Below are 20,422 nucleotides of genomic sequence, written 5' to 3'. Positions count from 1 at the left end.
AAGCAAAGAGATTAATCAGTTAAGAAAAACCTGCAAGCAAAGGAAAGCACAGATTCAGATGTCTTTTACCAGCCAAACCTAAAAAAGATTTAAAGAAAAATGAATACCAAACTTCCTGAACTTTTTCAACAAATAGAAGAAAAGGGCACATAGAACCAAAACAAAAAATATGGTACAGCCCTGTGGAAAATAATGATTGCTCAACTACAATATAATACAGCAATTCCACATCTTAGAATACAGCCCACAACAATTTCATTTCTGGATATATACTGAAAAGAAGAGATTAGTCAAACAGTAACATATATGCCAATCTTGGAGAAAGATGGCAGCAGACTAGGAGTACCCCAGACTCCCACAGTCACAGTAACACAACTAGATAACTTTCAAATCATCCTAAATTCCCCAGAAATCAATCTGAAGACTGAGAGAACAAACTCCACAACTAAAGGGAAAGAAGAGGCCACACTAAGTAAGGAAGGTGGGAAGTGCAGAGATGGGGTTTAATGGAGAAAGGGAACACACGTGCTGTGGAGGGGAGGGAGCCTGATTGCTGAGAAAGGCAAGAGAGAGAGGAAACTACAGGTGAACACAAAAGGGCTCTACAAAACACTGCAACCAAAAGGGCTTAAAGGTTAGATTTTAAAGGTCAGTGGGCTATGCTGGGATAGAGCCCTCAGGTCACTGCCCTCCTCCTGAATAGGAGGCAAGCAAATAACCCAGGTACGGATGGTGTGGAAAGAAGATCAGAAGTACAGCTGGGGTGCACAGCAGATTATTCGCTCTTCTTGGAGTGTGTCCCTGAGAGGAACAGACACCTCTCCTGGAACAAAGGAACTGACTGGCACCATTTCCCTTTCTCACCCCTCAGGATAAATAGAGAGCCATCTGTGGGGAGTAGCACAGAGCCTACAATGGCTGCCTAACTTGCTTATATGAAGTTGTACAGCCCTGAGCTCCAAAAGGACTGCCCCTCTCAGTCAAGCTTGCTTCAGGCCCAGCATGGTGCACCCTCCCGCCACAAAGGCCTAGCACAAAGTCCTGCCCACACCATGACTCCCAAACAGAGAGTTCCGCAGGGCCTCAATTCTGACAGAGGTGGTGTCAGGTCTCATTTCACAAGCAGACCAGAGCACACTTAGTTAAAACTTGCTACACTCTGGCCAAGGTACAAACACTGCACACAGCAGGCAAGAAGAAGGTCTGCAGACAAATGGCCAGAGAAATAGAACAGTCAAAACACAGTAGCAGAGTGCACACAGCACACAGTAGAGACGCTCCCTGAAGCATGAGGCCCTGGGCAATACATGACCTTTTCTTTATAAGGTTATTACTATTAGGAGCTACAGTCATACATGGGTTTTCTAACACAGAGAAGAATGCAGAGACATAGACAAAATGGGAAGATGGAAAAATTTATCCCACATGAAAGAACAAGATAAAGCCACAGAGAGAGATCTAAGTGAAACAGATATAAGTGACATGCATGATCGCCATTAAAAGCAACAATCATAATGATACTCACAGGGATTCAACAAAGAATAGAATATTTCAGGAAGACACTTATTATAGAGTATTAAAAAAAGTATTAAAAAAAGAATAAGATAAGAAAGGTGCAAAAAGATGAGATTGGAAACAGGCTTGATGCAATGAACAGTCTACAAGGAGCAGAGGACTGAACTAGTGACCTAGAAGACAAAGTTATGGAAATTAATGAAGGTGAATAAAAGAGAGAAAAAATAATTATGGAACATAAGAATAGATTTATGGAACTCAGTGACTTCATCAAATGTAGTAACATAGTAACATTCATATCATAGAGTTCCAGAAGAAGAAGAGAGAGAAAAGGGGGTAGAAAATTTATTTGAGGAAATCATAGCTGAAAACATCCCTAATCTGGGGAAGAAAACAGACATTGAGAGCCAGGAGGCACAGAGCACTACCTCAAAATCAACAAAAGAAGGCCAACACCAAGGCACACAGTAATTAAATTTCCAAATAGAGTGATAGAGAAAAAAATTTTTGAAGCAACAAAAGTCATTAACATTCAAGGAAAAACCCATAAGGCTAGCAGCAGATCTGTCCACAGAAACTTAGCAAGCCAGAAGACAGTGGCATGATATAGTCAACTTGCTGAAGGGGAAAAATCTGCAGCCAAGAATATGCTACCCAGCAAAGCTGTCATTTAGAATAGGGGGGGCAAGGGGGGGAGAGCAAGATGTTGGAAGAGTAGGAGACCTGGATTTCATCTGGTCCCAGGAATTCATCTGGATAGGGATCAAACTATTCTGAACACCTACAAACACAATAGGAGATTGAAGAAAAGAATAGCAACAACTCTCTGAACAGAAAAGTGACCACTTTTTGGAAGGTAGGACATGTGGAGAAATGACTCCGAGGCGATATTCGGGAGGATAGATGGTGGGGGAGGGGACCTCTGTCAGCCGCTTCTGGCAAGTGATAGAGCCTCAGAGCACAAAATCGGAACTTTTAGAAGTCTGCTCCACTGAGGGACATCGCTCCAGTGGCTAAGCGAGGGGTGGAACCCTCGCGGGACAGTATGGTCTCAGGACCCTCAGGGTGACAGAAAGACCAGTGGCAGAGCTCCCAGGTATCGGAGCGGGGAAGCTGGCTGCAGAGATGCAGCCGAGGAGCAGGCTCTCAGCTCGGGGTTGCCATAAACCAGGATCCGAGGCACAGTCAGGCCACTGCTCCTCCAGCAGGGACCCAACTAAGGGCAGATCTGGGGAGACTCTCCTTCCTCCCCTGGGAGGAACAGCATGGGAGTGCACCTCAGGGATCTGCTGGGTTTGGAGACTCCACACGGAGTTGGGTGCCAGAGATAGAAATGCTCAGTCACAGGCTGGGTGAGCGCGGAGTGCAGCCGGAGACCGGGGAGACGGGAGTGACTGACTGCTTTTCTCTGGGGACTCACTGAGGAGTGGTGCCCCCGAGTTCTCGACTTCTCTGGAGTGGAGATTGGGAGGCCGCCATTTTCACTCTTGTCCTCAAAAGCAGTATGGAAAGCTTGCAGGGACAAAAGCTCCTGAGAGAATCCCAAGCAGATTATTTAGCCCCGACCCGGCAAGGGCATGGCAACTCTGCCTCTGGCAAACAGATTTGGGAACCATGGCAACAGGCCCCTCCCCCAGAAGATCAGCAAGAACAGTCAGCCAGACTAAGTTTACTGATTAATGAGAATGCCAGAACTCCACCGCTAGGGGAATACTGAACATAGAATTCACAGCTTTTTTCCCATGATTCTTTAGTCTTTCAAAGTTAATTTTTTTAACTGCCCTTTTTTTAAACTTTTCTTCTTCCCTTTTTCAACCAACATCTTATCAATCCCTTTTTTAAAAAATCTTTTTTATTTTTCATTTTTAGAGTCATATTCTATCCCTTCATAATAGTTACCCTTATTTTTGCTATATATATAAATTGTTCTCTCTTTAAAATTTTGGGATACATTTTCTTCTAACAGATCAAAATATACCCTAAATCTATAGTGTATGGCTTTGTTCTAGTCTCCTACTTAATCATATTCTCTCCCCACCCTTTTTTTAAATCCTCTTCTTTCTTTTTTCAACCAACTTCTTATCTTATCAGTTCCTTTTATAAAATCTTTTATAATTTTCATCCTTACAATCATACTCCATCCCTTCATCGTAGTAACCCTAATAAAATTTTGGGAGGCACTTTCTTCTAACAGACCAAAATACGCCCAAAATCTAGTGTGTGGCACTGATCTATGCACCAGTCTGATCATATCTGATCATAAAAAAAATTTATTATATTATGTTAGTCACCATACAATACATCATTAGTTTTTGATGTAGTGATCCATGATCCATTGTTTTCGTATAACACCCAGTGCTCCATGCAGTATGTGCCCTCCTTAATACCCATCACCGGGCTAACAAATCCCCCCTCCCCCATCCCCTCTAGAACCCTGTATCTCAGGTCCATAGTCTCTCATGGTTCATCTCTCCCTCCAATTCCCCCCCGCATTTTTCCCTTCCTTCTCCTAATGCCCTCCATGTTATTCTTTATGTTCCAAAAATAGGTGAAACCATATGCTAAATGACTTTCTCTGCTTGACTTATTTCGCTTAGCATAATCTCCCACAGTCCCATCCATGTTGATGTGAAAGTTGGGTATTCATCTTTTCTGATGGCTGAGTAATATTCCATTGTATATATGGACCACATCTTGATCCATTGATCCGTTGAAGGGCATCTCAGCTCTTTCCACAGTTGGCTATTGCGAACATTGCTGCTATGAACTTTGGGGTGCATATGGCCCTTCTTTTCACTACATCTGTGTCTTTGGAGTAAATACCCAGGACTGCAATTGCTGGGTCATAGGGTAGCTCTATTTTTAAATTTTTGAGGGAGCTCCACACTGTTTTCCAAAGTGGCTGTACCAACTTGCATTCCCACCAACAGCGTAAGAGGGTTCCCCTTTCTCCACAACCTCTCCAACATTTGTTGTTTCTTTTCCTCTCCATTTTTGCCATTCTAACTGGTGTAAGGTGGTATCTCAGTGTGGTTTGGATTTGAATTTCCCTGATGACTAATGATGATGAACATTTTTTCATGTGTCTGTTAGCCATTTGTATGTCTTCTTCAGAGAAGTGTCTGTTCATCTCTTCTGCCCACTTTTTGACTTGATTATTTGTTTTTTGGGTGTTGAGTTTGAGAAGTTCTTTATAGATCTTGGATACCAGCCCTTTATCTGTAGTGTCATTTGTAAATATCTTCTCCCATTCTGTGGGTTGCCTCTTTGTTTTGTTGACTGTTTCCTTTGTTGTGCAGAAGCTTTTTATCTTGATGAAGTCCCAAAAGTTCATTTTTGCTTTTCTTTCACTAGCTTTTGGAGATGTATCTTGAAAGAAATTGCTGTGGGCTATGTCAAAGAGGTTACTGCCTATGTTCTCCTCTATGATTTTGATGCATTCCTGTCTCACATTGAGGTCTTTCATCCACTTTGACTTTAGCTTTGTGAGTGGTTTAGAGAATGGTCGAATTTCATTCTTCTGCATGTGGCTGTCCAATTTTCCCAGCATCATTTATTGAAGAGAGTGTCTCTTTTCCATTGCATGTTTTTTCCTGCTTTGTCAAAGATTATTTGACCATAGAGTTGAGGGTCCATATATGGGTTCTCTATTCTGTTCCATTGGTCTGTATGTCTGTTTTTGTGCCAGTACCATGCTGTCTTGGTGATCACTGATTTGTAATATAGCTTGAAATCGGGCAACGTGATGCCCCCAGCTTTGTTTTTCTTTTTCAACATTTCCTTGGTGATTCGGGGTCTTTTCTGATTCCATACAAATTTTAGGATTGTTTGTTCCAGCACTTTGAAAAATGTCATTGGAATTTTGATCAGGATGGCATTGAAGGTATAGATTGCTCTAGCTAGCATAGACATTTTAACAATGTTTATTCTTCCGATCCATGAACATGGAATATTTTTCCATCTTTTTGTGTCTTCTTCAATTTCTTTCGTGAGTGTTTTGTAGTTCCTAGAGTATAGATCCTTTACCTCTTTGGTTAGGTTTATTCCGATGTATCTTATGGTTTTTGGTGCTATTGTAAATGGAATCGTTTCTTTAATTTCTCTTTCTACAGTTGTGTTGTTAGTGTATAAGAAAGCAACTGATTTCTGTGCATTGATTTTGTATCCTGCCACATGACTGAATTGCTGGAGGAGTTCTAGTAATTTGGGGGTGGAGTCTTTGGGTTTTCCCCATAAAGTATCATGTCATTTGTGAAAAGAGAGAGTTTGACTTCTTCTTTGCCAATTTGAATACGTTTTATTTCTTTTTGTTGTCTGATTGCTGTTGCTAGGACTTCTAGTACTATGTTGAAAAACAGTGGTGAGAGTGCGCATCCTTGACGTGTTCCTGATCTTAAGGGAAAGGCTCTCAGCTTTTCCACATTGAGGGTGATATTTGCTGTGGGTTTTTCATAGATGAATTTTATGAGCTTGAAGAATGTTCCCTCTATCCCTATACTCTGGAGAGTTTTAATCAGGAAAGGATGTTGTATTTTGTCAAATGCTTTTTCTGCATCAATTGAGAGGACCATACGGTTCTTCTCCCTCCTCTTATTAATGTGTTCTATCACACTGATGGATTTGCGAATGTTGAAACACCCTTGCATCCCGGGAATAAATCCCAGTCGTGGTGGATGATCCTTTTGATGTATTGTTGGATCCTATTAGCTAGGATTTTGTTGAGGATTTTGGAATCCATATTCATCAGGGATATTGGTCCTTTTTGATGGGGTCTTTGCCTGGTTTGGTGATTAAGGTAATGCTGGCCTCATAGAATGAGTTTGGGAGTTTTCCTTCTGTTTCTATTTTTTTAAACAGCTTCAGTAGAGTAGGTTATTTTTTCTTCTTCAATGTTTGGTAGAATTCCCCAGGGAATCCATCAGGCCCTGGACGCTTGTTTTTTGGGAGATTTTTGATCACTGCTTCAATCTCGTTACTGGTTATTAGCCTATTCAGGTTGTCAATTTCTTCCTGTTTCAGTCTTGGCAGCTTATAGGTTTCCAGGAAGGCCTCCATTTCATCCAGATTGCTCAGTTTATTGGCATATAGTTGTTGATAATAATTTCTAATAGTTGTTTTTTTTTCCTTGGTGTTCGTCATGATCTCTCCCCTTTCATTCATACTTTTATTAATTTGGGTCCTTTCTCTCTTCTTTTGGATAAGTCTGGCCAATGGTTTATCAATCTTATTAATTCTTTCAAAGAACCAACTTCTAGTTGAGACCTGATTTGTGACCGAGTATATAGTCTATGCTGGAGAAAGTTCCATGTGCGCTCGAGAAGAATGAGTATTCTGTTGTTTTAGGGTGGAATGTTCTGCAAATATCTGGGAGGTCCATCTGGTCCAGTGTATCATTCAAAGCTCTTGTTTCCTTGTTGATTTTCTGCTTAGATGATCTGTCCATTGCTGAGAGTGGAGTATTGAGGTCTCCTACAATTAACGTATTGTTATCAAAATGACTCTTTATTTTGGTTAACAGTTGGCTTATGTAGATGGCTGCTCCCTTGCTGGGGGCATACATATTTACAACTGTTAGATCTTCTTGTTGGATAGACCCCTTAAGAATGATATAGTGTCCTTCTGTGTCTCTAACCACAGACTTGAGTTTAAAATCTAATTTGTCTGATAGAAGAATTGCTACCCCAGCTTTTGAGGTCCGTTGGCATGGAAGATGGATCTCCATGCCTTCACTTTCAGTGTGGATGTATCTTTAAAAGGTTCAAAATGAATCTCCTGTAGACAGCATATGGATGGGTCCTGTCTTTTTATCCAATCTGCAACCCTGTGCCATTTTATGGGAGCATTTAGGCCATTCACGTTGAGAGTGATATTTGGAAAATATGAATTAATTGTCCTTGTATTGCCTGTAAAGACATTGTTTTTATAGATTGTCCCTGTAAATTTCCTGCTTTATCACTGTTGGGGTCTTTCTCCTTTTATAGAACCCCCCTTAATATTTCTTGCAGGGCCGGCTTAGTGGTCACATATTCTTTCAGTTTCTGCCCGTCTTGCAAGCTCTGCAACTCTTCATCCATTCTACATGACAGCCTTGCCGGATAAAGTATTCTTGGCTGCATGTTCTTCTCATTTAGTGCCCTGAATATGTCTTGCCAGGCCTTTCTGGCTTGCCAGGTCTCTGTGGATAGGTCTGACATTATTCTGGTGTTCCTCCCTCTGTACCTAAGGAATCTCTTCCCCCTAACTGCCCTTAAGATGGTTTCCTTGGTTCTAAGATTTGCAAGTTTTACTATTATATGCTGGGGTGTTGGCCTGTTTTCCTTGATCTTAGGAGGAGGTGCTCTCTGCCTCTAGGACTTGAATGTTTGTTTCATTCCCCAGATTAGGGAAGTTCTCAGCTACGATTTCCTCAAATACATCTTCTAGCCCTCTCCCTCTCTCCACTCCCTCCGGATTCCAGTTATTCTGACATTGGAACGCCTCATGGTGTCACTTATTTCTCTGATTCTATTTTCATGGATTCTGAGTTGTTTTTCCCTGGCCTCCTCTTTTCCTTTTTATCTATTATACTGTCTTCCAGATCGCTTATTCTCTCTTCTGTCTCAGTTAGCCTAGGTGTAGATTATCTATTGGATTGGATCTCTTTGATAGCATTTTTAAGTTCTGCCAATTCACCTTTTATTTCTGCCTTTAGAGATTCTATGTTGCCATTAATTGATTTCTCCATTCTACCCATTGTCTCACAATTGCTAGCCTGAATTCCATCTCTGACATCTTGGTTATGTCTGCATCCATTTGTAAATCTGCAGCATAAGTCATAATCTCTGAGTCTTTTCTGTTTTGCGGGCTCCTCCTCCTAGTCATTCTGTTGATGGGTGTTTGAGGGAATGTATAGAGTTGAAATTATTCCCCAGAACCCAAGCAAGATGCACCTATTTTCTTGGGACCTTAGGGTTGCTGGCCTCTTGTTTTCCCAGCCTGTCTTCTGCAGGAGGGGCCTGCCACGCTGTTACTCAGGCAACCCTGTTTGGGCGGATTTGCCCTGCACCCCTGTTGCGGGGGATGGGCTCAGTGGGAATCAGTCTTTGGGGCTTTCTGTGTCTCTTCCATGAGTCAGAGCAGAAAAGACCATTTCCAACCCTCTGCCTCAGATCAGAGAGACCTCAGTCTATTCTTCAGTGAGTTCTCCAGGGCACACTGTCTCCACTTCTGTCCGTGCTGCTATAAACTGCAGCGTCCTGGGTTGTGGTCCCCTCCACAGCACTCCCAGTCCTGCCTCCAGGTCGGGGCACGTCTGTGCCCTTTGTGCTTCTAAAACCGCGAGCCACTCCAAGTTTGCATGCCGCGACTCCTTCACTCCGGTTTCCACCTCTAGTGGTTGCAGTTCACTGGCAGGACCCCAGCACACTGGGTTTCTGTCTCTTGGGCTACAGTTCACATGTGCGTGACTGTCACTCCGGTTGCTGTCTGGAGGGGCTGCGGTTCGTGTGCGCGGGACCCCGTCGGTCTGGTCCTCACCCCGGGGACTGCCCTAAGGTCCTTTCCCCACTGCTACCGGTCTGCAAGTCTGTGCCCTGTCTGCAGCACGTGAGGGTGTCACTCACCTGCGGTGTAGGATCCCCACATCCAGGCACCCTCCCGCCACCGTTTATCCTCCGATACCTGCCCGCAGCATCACGGCTCTCTGCTTCATACCTCAAAACCAACCGCCTGCAATATTCTATTTGTAGAGATCCAGATCTTCTTATATCTCAGGCTGGTTTCGTGGGTGCTCAGAGTGTTCTGGTAGTTATCCAGCTCAATTCCGGGGACCAGTTGAAATAAGGTCTCCTACTCCTCCGCCATCTTTCCCCTCCCCCGTTTTTGTTTGTTTTTATCTTTTTCTTTTTTCTTTCTTTCCATTTCTTTTTCCCCAGTTTCAGGCCTTTCTGATTTGTTTATTGTATATTTTCTGGGGACTTTTTTTTTAAAGATTTTATTTATTTATTTGAGAGAGAGAGAATGAGAGAGAGAGAGAGCCCATGAGAGGGGGGACGGTCAGAGGGAGAAACAGACTCCCCGTCGAGCAGGGAGCCCCATGCAGGACTCAATCCCGGGACTCCAGGATCATGACCTGAGCTGAAGGCAGTCGCTTAACTGACTGAGCCACCCAGGCACCCTTCTGGGGACGTTTTTACCTTGTTAGCATTTTGTTCTCTCATTCATCTATTCTCCTCTGGACAAAATGACAAGATGGAAAAAAATCACCTCAACAAAGGAACAAGAGGCAGTTCAGACTGCCAGGGACCTAATCAATATGGGCATTAGTAAGATGTCAGAACTACAGTTCAGAATGTTGATTTGTAAAGATACTAGCTGAGCTTGAAATAAAGGATGGAAATTATTAGAGAAACCCTTTCTGGAGAAATAAAAGAACTAAAATCTAATGAAGTCGAAATCAAAATGGCTATTAGGGAGGTGCAATAAAAAAATGGAGTCTTTAATTGCTAGGATAAATGAGGCAGAGGAGAGAATCAGTGATATAGAAGACCAAATGATGGAAAATAAAGAAGCTGAGAAAAAGATAAACAACTACTGGATCATGAGGGCAGAATTTGAGACATAAGTGATACCATGAGATAAAACAACATTAGAATAATTGGGATCCCAGAAGAAGAAGAAAGAGAGAGAGGGGCAGAAGGTATATTGGAGTAAATTATAGCAGAGAACTTCCATAATTTGGGGAAGGAAACAGGCATGAAAACCCAGGAGGCACAGAGAACCCCCCTCAAAATCAATAAAAATAGGTCAACACCCCGACTTCTAATAGTAAAACTTATGAGTCTCAGAGACAAAGAGAAAATCCTGAAAGCACCTTGAGAAGAGAGCTGTAACCTACAATGGAAGAAACATTAGATTGGCAACAGACCTATCCACAGAGACCTGGCAGGCCAGAAAGGACCGGCATGATATATTCAGAAATGAGAAAAACATACAGCCAAGAATACTATATCAAGCTAGGCTGTCACTGAAAATGGAAGGAGAGATAAAAAGCTTCCAGGACAAACAAAAACTAAAGGAATTTGCATACACAAAACCAGCCCTACAAGAAATATTGAAAAGGGTCCTCTAAGCAAAGAGAGACCCTAAAAGCAACATAGACCAGAAAGGTACACAGACAATATACAGTAACAGTCACCTTACAGGCAATACAATGGCAACAAATTCATATCTTTCAATAGTTACCCTGAATGAAAATGGGCTGTGTGCCACAATCAAAAGACACAGGCTATTAGATTGGATAAAAAAACAAGACCCATTGATATGTTGTCTGCAAGAGACTCATTTTAGAACCAAAGACACCCCCAGATTGAAAGTGAGGGGGTGGAAAACCATTTACCATGCTAATGGACACCAAAAGAAAGCTGGGTGGCAATCCTTAATAAGAGATGAGGAGGGACACTATATTCTACTGAAAGGGTCTATCCAACAAGAAGATCTAACAACTGTAAATATCTATGGCCCTAACATGGGAGCAGCCAATTATATAAGCCAATTAATAAGAAAAGCAAAGAAACACATTGACAACAATACAAAAATAGTTGAGGACCTTAACACCCACCTCACTGAAATGGACGATCATCTAAGCAAAAGATCAACAAGGAAATAAAGACTTTAAATGACACACTGGACCTAATGGCCTTCACAGATATATTCAGAACATTCCATCCCAAAGCAACAGAATACACATTCTTCTCTAGTGCCCATGAAACATTCTCCAGAATAGATCACATCTTAGGTCACAAATCAGGTCTCAACCAGTACCAAAAGATTGGGATCATTCCCTGTATATTTTCAGACCACAATGCTTTGAAACTAGAATTCAATCAAAAGAGGAAAGTCAGAAAGAACTCAAATACATGGAGGCTAAAAGCATCCTACTAAAGAATAAATGGGTCAACCAGGAAATTAAAGAATAATTTTAAAAAATCATGGAAACCAATGAAAATGAACACACAGCTGTTCAAAATCTTTGGGAGGCAGCAAAGGCAGTCCTAAGAGGAAAGCATATAGCAATACAAGCCTTTCTCAAGAAACAAGAAAGGTCTCAAATACACAACCTAACCCTACACCTAAAGGAGCTGGAGAAAGAACAGCAAATAAAGCCTAAACCCAGCAGGAGAAGAGAAATAATAAAGATCCCAGCAGAAAACAATGAAATAGAAACCAAAAGAACAGTAGAACAGATCAACAAAACTAGGAGCTGGTTATTTGAAAGAATTAACAAGATTGATAAACCCCTGGCCAGACTAATCTGGCCAAAAAGAAAAAGAAGAAATGACCCAAATAAATAAAATCATGAATGAAAGGGGAGAGATCACAACCAACGCCAAAGAAATACAAATAATTATAAGAATATATTATGAGCAACTATATGTCAGCAGATTAGATAATCTGAAAGAAAAGGATGCATACCTAGAGATGTATCAACTACCAAAACTGAACCAGGAAGAAATAGAAAACCTGAACAGACCTACAACCACTTAAGAAATTGAAGCAGTCATCAAAAATCTCCCAACAAGCAAAAGCCCAGGGCCAGATGGCTTCCCAGGGAAATTCTACTAAACATTTCAAGAAGAATTAATACCTATTCTTCTGAAACTGTTCCAAAAAATAGAAATGGAAGGAAAACTTCCAAACTCGTTTTATGAGGCCACCATTACCTTGATCCCCAAACCAGACAAAGACCCCATCAAAAAGAATTACAGACCAATATCCTTGATGAACACAGATGCAAAAATTCTCACCAAAGTAGTAGCCAGTAGGATCCAACAATACATTAAAAGGATTATTCACCACGACCAAGTGGGATTTATCCTTAGGCTGCAAGGTTGGTTCAACATCTGCAAATCAATGTGATACAATACATTAATAAAAGAAAGAACAAGATGATCCTCTCAATAGATGCAGAAAAAGCATCTGACAAAGTACAGCTCCTTTCTTGATCAAAACTCTTCAGAGTATAGGCATAGAGGGTACATACCTCAATATCATAAAAGCCATCTATGAAAAACCCACAGCGAATGTCAGTCTCATTGGGGAAAACTGAGAGCTTTCCCCCTAAGGTCAGGAACATGGCAGGTATGTCCACTATCACCACTGCTATTCAACATAGTATTAGAAGTCCTAGGCACAGCAATCAGACAACAAAAAGAAATCAAAGGCATTCAAATCAGCAAAGAAGTCAAACTCACTCTTTGCAGATGATATGATACTTTATGTAGAAAACCAAAATGACTCCACCCCAAAACTGCTAGAACTCATACAGGAATTCAGTAAAGTGGCAGAATATAAAATCAATGCCCAGAAATCAGGGGTATTTCTATACACCAACAACAAGACAGAAGAAAGAGAAATTAAGGAGTCGATCCCATTTATAATTGTACCCAAAACCATAAGATACCTAGGAATAAATCTAACCAAAGAGGCCAAGAACCTTTACTCTGAAAACTATAAAATACTCATGAAAGAAATTGAGGAAGACACAAAGAAATGGAAAAACGTTCCATGCTTGTGGACTGGAAGAACAAATATTGTGAAGATGTCAATGCTACCTAGAGCAATCTACACATTTAATGCAATCCCTATCAAAATACCATCCACTTTTTCAAAGAAATGGAACAAATAATCCTAAAATTTGTATGGAACCAGAAAAGACCCCAAATAGCCAGAGGAATGTTGAAAAAGAAAAGCAAAACTGGCGGCATTACAATTCCGGACTTCCAGCTCTATTACAAAGCTGTCATCATCAAGACAGTATGGTACTGGCACCAAAACAGACACATACATCAATGGAACAGAATAGAGAGCCCAGAAATGGACCCTCATCTCTATGGTCAATTAATCTTCAACAAAGCAGGAAAGAATGTCCAGTGGAAAAAAGACAGTCTCTTCAACAAATGGTTTTGGAAAAATTGGACAGCCACATGCAGAAGAATGAAACTGGACCATTTCCTTACACCACACACAAAAACAGACTCCAAATGGTTGAAAGACCTCAATGTGAGACAGGAGTCCATCAAAATCCTCAAGGAGAACACAGGCAGCAACCTCTTTGACTCAGCCTCAGCAACTTCTTCCTAGAAATATTTCCAAAGGCAGGGTAAGCAAGGGCAAATGTGAACCATTGTGACTTCATCAAGATAAAAAGGTTTTGCACAGCAAAAGAAACAGTCAACAAAATGAAAAGACAACTGACAGAATGGAAGAAGATATTTGCAAATGACATATCAGATAAAGGGCTCGTATCCAAAATCTATAAAGAACTCATCAAACTCAACACCCAAAGAACAAAGAATCCAATCAAGAAATGGGCAGAAGACATGAACAGACATTTTTCCAAAGAAGACATCCAAATGGCCACAGACACATGAAAAAGTGTTCAACATCCCTCGGCATCAGGGAAATCCAAGTAAAAACCTCAATGAGATATCACCACACACCAGTCAGAATGGCTAAAATTAACAAGTCAGGAATCACTTGTTGGTGGGGATGCAGGGAAAGGGAAACCCTCCTACACTGTTGGTGGGAATGCAAGTGGATGCAGCCACTCTGGAAAACAGTATGGAGGTTCCTCAAAAAGCTGAACATAGAGCTACCATACGATCCAGTAATTGCAGTCCTGGGTATTTACCCCAAAGATACAAATGTAGTGATCCAAAGGGGTATGTGCACCCTGATATTTATTTCAGCAATGTCCACAATAGCCAAACTGTGGAAAGAGCCAAGATGTCCACTGACAGATGAATGGATAAAGAAGATGTGGTATATATATACAATGGAATATTATGCAGCCATTAAAAGGAATGAAATCTTCCCATCTATAATGATGTGGATGGAACTGGAGGGTATTACACTGAGCGAAATAAGTCAATCAGAGAAAGACATGTATCATATGACCTCACTGAAATGAGGAATTCTTTTTTTTTTATAATTTATTTATTTGACAGAGACAGAGATAGCAAGAGCAGGAACACAAGCAGCAGGAGCGGGAGAGGGAGAAGCAGGCTTCCCCCCGAGGAGGGAGCCCGATGTGGGACTCGATCCCAGGACCCTGGGATCATGACCTGAGCTGAAGGCAGACGCTTAGCGACTGAGCCACCCAGGCACCCTTGAAATGAAGAATTCTTAATCTCAAGAAACAAACAGCATTGCTGGAGTGGTGGGCGGTGGGAGGGAAGGGGTACCTGAGTGATAGACATTGGGGAGGGTATGTGCTATGGTGAGCACTGTAAATTGTGTAAGACTGTTGAATCACTGACCTGTACCTCTGAAACAAATAATACATTATATGTTAAAAAAAAATGAGAAGAAGAAGATATCAGGAGGGGAAGAATAAGTGGGGGAAATCGGAGGGGAAGACAAACCATGAAAGACTATGGACTCTGAAAAACAAACTGAGGGTTCTAGAGGGGAGGGGAGGGGTTAGCCTGGTGATGGGTATTAAAGAGGGCATGTTCTGCATGTAGCACTGGGTGCTATACACAAACTATGAATCATGGAACAGTACATCAAAAACTAATGATGTAATGCATGGTGATTAACATAACAATAAAAAAAATAGACTAGGAGAGATAAAGAGTTTCCCAGACAAACAAAAATGAAAGGAGTTCATGACCACTATATCAGCCCTGAAAGAAATTTTATTAAAGGGAACTCTTTGAGGGCAAAGAAGAGACAGACAAGAAAGAAAACTGAATCCAACAGCACATTAAAATAATCATTCACCACGATCAAGTGGGATTTATTCCTGAGCTGTAGGGGTGGTTCAGTATCACAAATCAATCAACATGATACACCACATCAATAAAAGGATAAGAACCATATGATCACTTCACTAGGCACAGAAAAAGCATTTAACAAAGTACAACATCTATTCATGACAAAACCACCTACCAAAGTAGGATTTTACAGGGAACACACCTCAACATAATAAAGGCCAATTATGAAAAACCCACAGCTAATATCCTCAAGGGGGGAAACTGACAACTTTTCTTCAACAAGACAGGGATGTGCACTCTCACAACTGTTATTTAACAGAGTACTGGAAGTCCTAGCCAGAACAATAACACAAACAAAAAAATAAAAGGCAACCAAATTGGCAAGGAAGAAGTCAAACTTTCACTTTTTGCAGATGACATAATACTCTATCTACAAAACCTGAAAGGTTCCACCAAAAAACTGGTAGAAAAGATACACAAATTCCGTAAGGTTGCAGGATACAAAATCAATATACAGAAATCTGTTGCATTTCTATACATTAATAATGAAGCAACATAAAGAGAAATTAAGGAAGCACTGCCATTTACAACTGCACTCAAAACACTAAGATACCTAGGAATAACCTCACCAAAGAGGCAAAAGATCTGTAGTCTGAATGCTATAAAACACAAGAGGACACAATGAAATGGAAAAACATTCCATGCTCATTGACTGAAAAACAATTATTGTTAAAATGTCTATACTACCCAAAGCAATCTACAGATTTAATGCAATCCCTATCAAAACACCACCAGAATTTTCCACAGAGCTGGGACAAACCTAAAATTTGTATGGAATCACAAAAGATCCCAAAAGGCCAAAGCAGGCTTGAAAAAGTAAAGCTGGAGGCACCACAGTTCTGGACTTCAAACTATATTACAAAGCTGTAATGATTAATACAGTATGGTCCTGGCACAAAAACAGATACACAGATCAATGGAACAGAATAGAAAATCCAGAAGTGAACTCACAATTATATGGTGAATTAACCTTTGACAAAGAAGGAAATATTGAGTTAGTGTCTTCAACAAATGGGTGTTGGGAAAACTGGACAGCAACATGGAAAAGAATAAAACTGGACCACTTTCCTACACCATACACAAAAATAGAATCAAAATGGATGAAAGACCTAATGTGAGCTATGAAACCATTAAGATCCTGGAAGAGAACACAGGCAGTAACTTCTTTGATATCAGCCTTAGCAACTGTCTACTAGATATGTCTCCTGAGGCAAGGTAAGAAAAGCAAAAATAAACTACTGGGACTTCATCAAAATAGAAAGCTTCTGCAGAGCAAAGTAAACAACAAAACTAAAAAGCAACCTACAGAATGGGAGAAGGTATTTGTAAATGATATATCTGATAAAGGGTTAGTATCCACAATATATAAAGAACTTGAAACTCCACACCCCCCAAAAATGAATAATCCAATTAAAAATGGGCAGAAAACACAAACAGACATTTTCCCAAAGACACCCAGATGGCCAACAGACACATGAAAAGACACTCAACTCACTCATCATCAGGGAAATAGAAATCAAAACCATGACACCACTTTACACCGGTCAGAATAGCTAAAATTAACTAGTCAGGAAACAAACTGATGTTGATGAGGATGTGGAACCCTCTTTGGTGGGAATGCAAACTGATGCAGCCACTCTGGAAAACAGTATGGAGGTTCCTCAAGATATTAAAATAGAGCTACGTTACGACCCAGCCATTGCACTATTAGGTATTTACCCAAATAATACAAAACCACTCATTCAAAGTGATACATGCACCCTGATGTTTACAGCAGCATTGTTTACAATAGCCAAACTATGGAAACAGCCCACATGTCCCCTGACTTTGAATGGATAAAGATGATGTAGTATATATATACAATGGAATATTACTCAGCCATAAACAGAATGAAATCTTGCCATTTGCAAAGACATGGATGGAGTTAGCACAAAATAAGTCAGAGAAAAGGAAATAATATATGATTTCACTCATATGTGTACTTTAAGAAACGAAACAAATGAGCAAAAGGCAAAAATGAGAGAGAGGTAAACCTAGAGAAAGACTCAATTCTAGAGAACAAACAAGGTGGCAACCAGAGGAATGGTAGGTGGCGGATGGGTTGAATAGGTAATGGGGATTAAGAAGTGTAGTTGTGATGAGCATGGGGTGTTGTATGGAAGTGCTGAATTACTAAACTGTACACCTGAAACTAATATTACACTGTACGTTAACTGGAATTGAAGTTAAAATTTTAAAAGAAGAACTATTCCCAATACCTGTCCCCAAAAAGGTGGGAACCAAAAGGCGGGAACAATCCAAATATGTGTCCACTTATAAAGTGATAAGCATAATGTGCAGATATGCAATGGAATATTAATCAGCCACTAAAAGTAAAGAAAGAGTGTCACAACATGATGAACATCTTAAGTAAAGGAATCCAGAAACAAAGCCCACATATTGTATGATTCAATTTTAGGAAATAACCCAGAACAGACAAATCAGAATAGACAGAAAGTTGATGAGTAGTTGCCAAGGGTTCTGGGAAGAAGATAAGGAGAGACACTTCCAAGGCGTACTGCATTTCTCTAGCAGATAACGAACATATTCCAGAGCTAAATAGTGATGGTTGTGGAAACCAGCACCCGTTGAGCAGCCATTCCTTTTATCTTCCCATCCCAGCCTCTGGCATTTACTAAGCTACTTTCTGTCTGTCCGTCTGTATGTATGCTGTTTGTATGTATGTACTAAATGGCACTAAACGGCATACTTTAAATGGTTAAAATAGTAGATTTTATGTTATGTGTTATTCACCACTTACAAAAATTTACTAATTATTCATTGAAAAACACTGAACTGCTGAGAACATTGGGCTGGTGAAGGACTCCCTTTGATCCTTAGGATAAGAAAGCTGCCCTCCTCTTTGCTTCCCCAAGAAAACTTATATTTATAATCTTTCAATGTTGTTGTTATTAAACAAAAGACTAAAAATGTGAGGTGGTAAAAGAAATGTAAGGCAGTGAAGCAAAATAAAATGTTACACCAGTAAATAATGTTCCCATCTTTCCCCTTCAAAAAACAAATATTATTTGGGGCAGGGTGCGGCTTTACAAACAGAGAAAAAAAGAGTTTTAAGAAAGTTTAAAATACAGATACTTTATGAATTTCAAGTTAATAAACATTGCTTAAATAAGAAGACAAGAAGTTCTAGGGTAAAAAGTACCATACATTATTAAAGTGGGAAAGTAAGCCATAAATAATCTAATAATTTTTCAATTATATCTTTAAATTATTACCTTTATATAATCAATCCAATGTTGAAGAAGAACTTGAACTCGACAGTCTACCCTACTAAACAGTTGGTAAAGTAGAGACAAATCCTCAATCCTGTTTTCATCAAGAAAATAACTTAAGCCTGAATATTAGAAACATGAAGGCAAAACTAGCAATACAAATATCCACCTCAAGATATACATTAAATGATTATTTTGAGATTATTACATTAAGATATTTACTCAATAAAAATGATACAGTCCTAAACTTTACAAATGAGAGTAATATCAATAAGTTTTATTAAGTAATAATCAGATGGATAATGAAAAAAATAATTTATGTCTCTAGACCAATTGTTTTTTCATTCTCATAACTGCTGTCTTTGTAAACCATTCCATGTTTCAAATTATTGCCCAAAAATATGTATTATATTAAAAATAATACAGTAAACAAATTTGTAGTACAATTAGTGTGCAGAAAAATGAGAAATTTTAATTTCTAATTAAAGAGTTAGTAATTAAAAACATTACATATCTGATTAAGTACCAGATACTGATTTCTACAAGGGAAGAGAAATAAGAAAGTTAGAGATGATCAAGTCCAAAAAGGATGCTATGTGATATATCCAAATACATGAATAAATTTAATCACTGAATAAATAAACATAAAAATCCCAGAATGCAAAGGATATACAGGAATATATTTGTTTCTAAAAAGTCATTTGTTCAGCATCAGAATATTTTAATATCAACCTGTTGCTTTTTGTACTCATCATTAACTGAATAAACCCTCACTGTCCAAAGAAACTTTCTGCCAACTCTGTTTCTTGGAACTATATGTACCATACTTAACATATAATATCAGTAAAGATCAATATTATAAGGTTTTAGAATTTTGTCAGCATTCCTCAACTTTAAAGATCTAAAAAATCTATTTTACTTTAGTTCACTTCTCACTTCCCACTGTGTTGTTGATAAACTCCTATTTTTAATCAATCCACAGTATCAGGTTAGCATTTTAGTATGGTTTGTGTGAAGTATAATTTTTTTCTGTATTTTAAACTTAAATTTATTAAAAAAACACAAGATGAGAAAAGATATAATGATGACATGTTAGATTACGGATTTTCATGGACCTTTCCGATTATCAAAATAAATACTAATGGTCAACTGAAAATTGTCAATCATTAAAAAGTCATTGATTGTTCTAAGATGCATGGGGTGATGACTGCCCAATTTCATTAATATATTATTGTGTTAAAATAGATTAATTTTATGGTATAAAAATTATATCACAATTTTTAAAAAATGAAGTAGGACCCTGGCAGTGAATTAATTTTTGAATCTAGAAATAGGACTTAAAATCCTTAAAAATAGGAAATCCTTAAAAATCCTTAAAAATAGGAAAAAAATCTAAAAAATATTCTACATTTGGGGCCTCAACTTACTTTCACAAATCTCTGTGTTCAATTTACATCATAGAGAATGTTAGTGTTCATTCCTTTTAAAAAGGAAACATGGTGTATAAGCAATTTATTCCATAAACTAAACAGTAATCTGGTAAATTGATTAATTTTCATTTAAACAACCAAATAAAGCTAAAGAAGGCTTTTTTTTTTTTTTTTTAAGGTAACAAGTTCCTGGTTTATTTCGATTGTATACACATACTCAAGACCTCTCTGGTTTTATTCTCTTCTCATCCTATAAACAAAGACAACCTTTTTTTTTTTACTAGAAATCCACCTGTTTTTTCCTGTGATTTCTTCAAACTGAGATTTAAAAACATTAGTAACAAATTCTATAAAGCTGAATGCCTTTTAAAGTTGCTGGATTTTTATT

General features: G+C 39.3%; 1 protein-coding gene across 1 annotated transcript in view; it reads right to left on the bottom strand.

The window, feature by feature from the left end:
• The window catches only part of LOC110582200 (cullin-4B-like), a 169,468-nt gene that overhangs the window by 129,169 nt on the left and 19,877 nt on the right, over window positions 1-20,422 (bottom strand). The window contains exon 10 of the mRNA XM_044912036.1: window positions 18,608-18,726. Coding sequence (XP_044767971.1) covers window positions 18,608-18,726 — 119 coding nt within the window. The remainder of the gene's footprint in view (window positions 1-18,607; window positions 18,727-20,422) is intronic.

Source organism: Neomonachus schauinslandi, chromosome Y, assembly GCF_002201575.2.
Source record: "Neomonachus schauinslandi chromosome Y, ASM220157v2, whole genome shotgun sequence".
In the NCBI taxonomy this organism is placed as follows: Eukaryota; Metazoa; Chordata; class Mammalia; order Carnivora; family Phocidae; genus Neomonachus; species Neomonachus schauinslandi.
The sequence above is the reverse complement of the archived record's forward strand: the minus strand, read 5'-3'. Positions and strand labels throughout refer to the sequence as shown.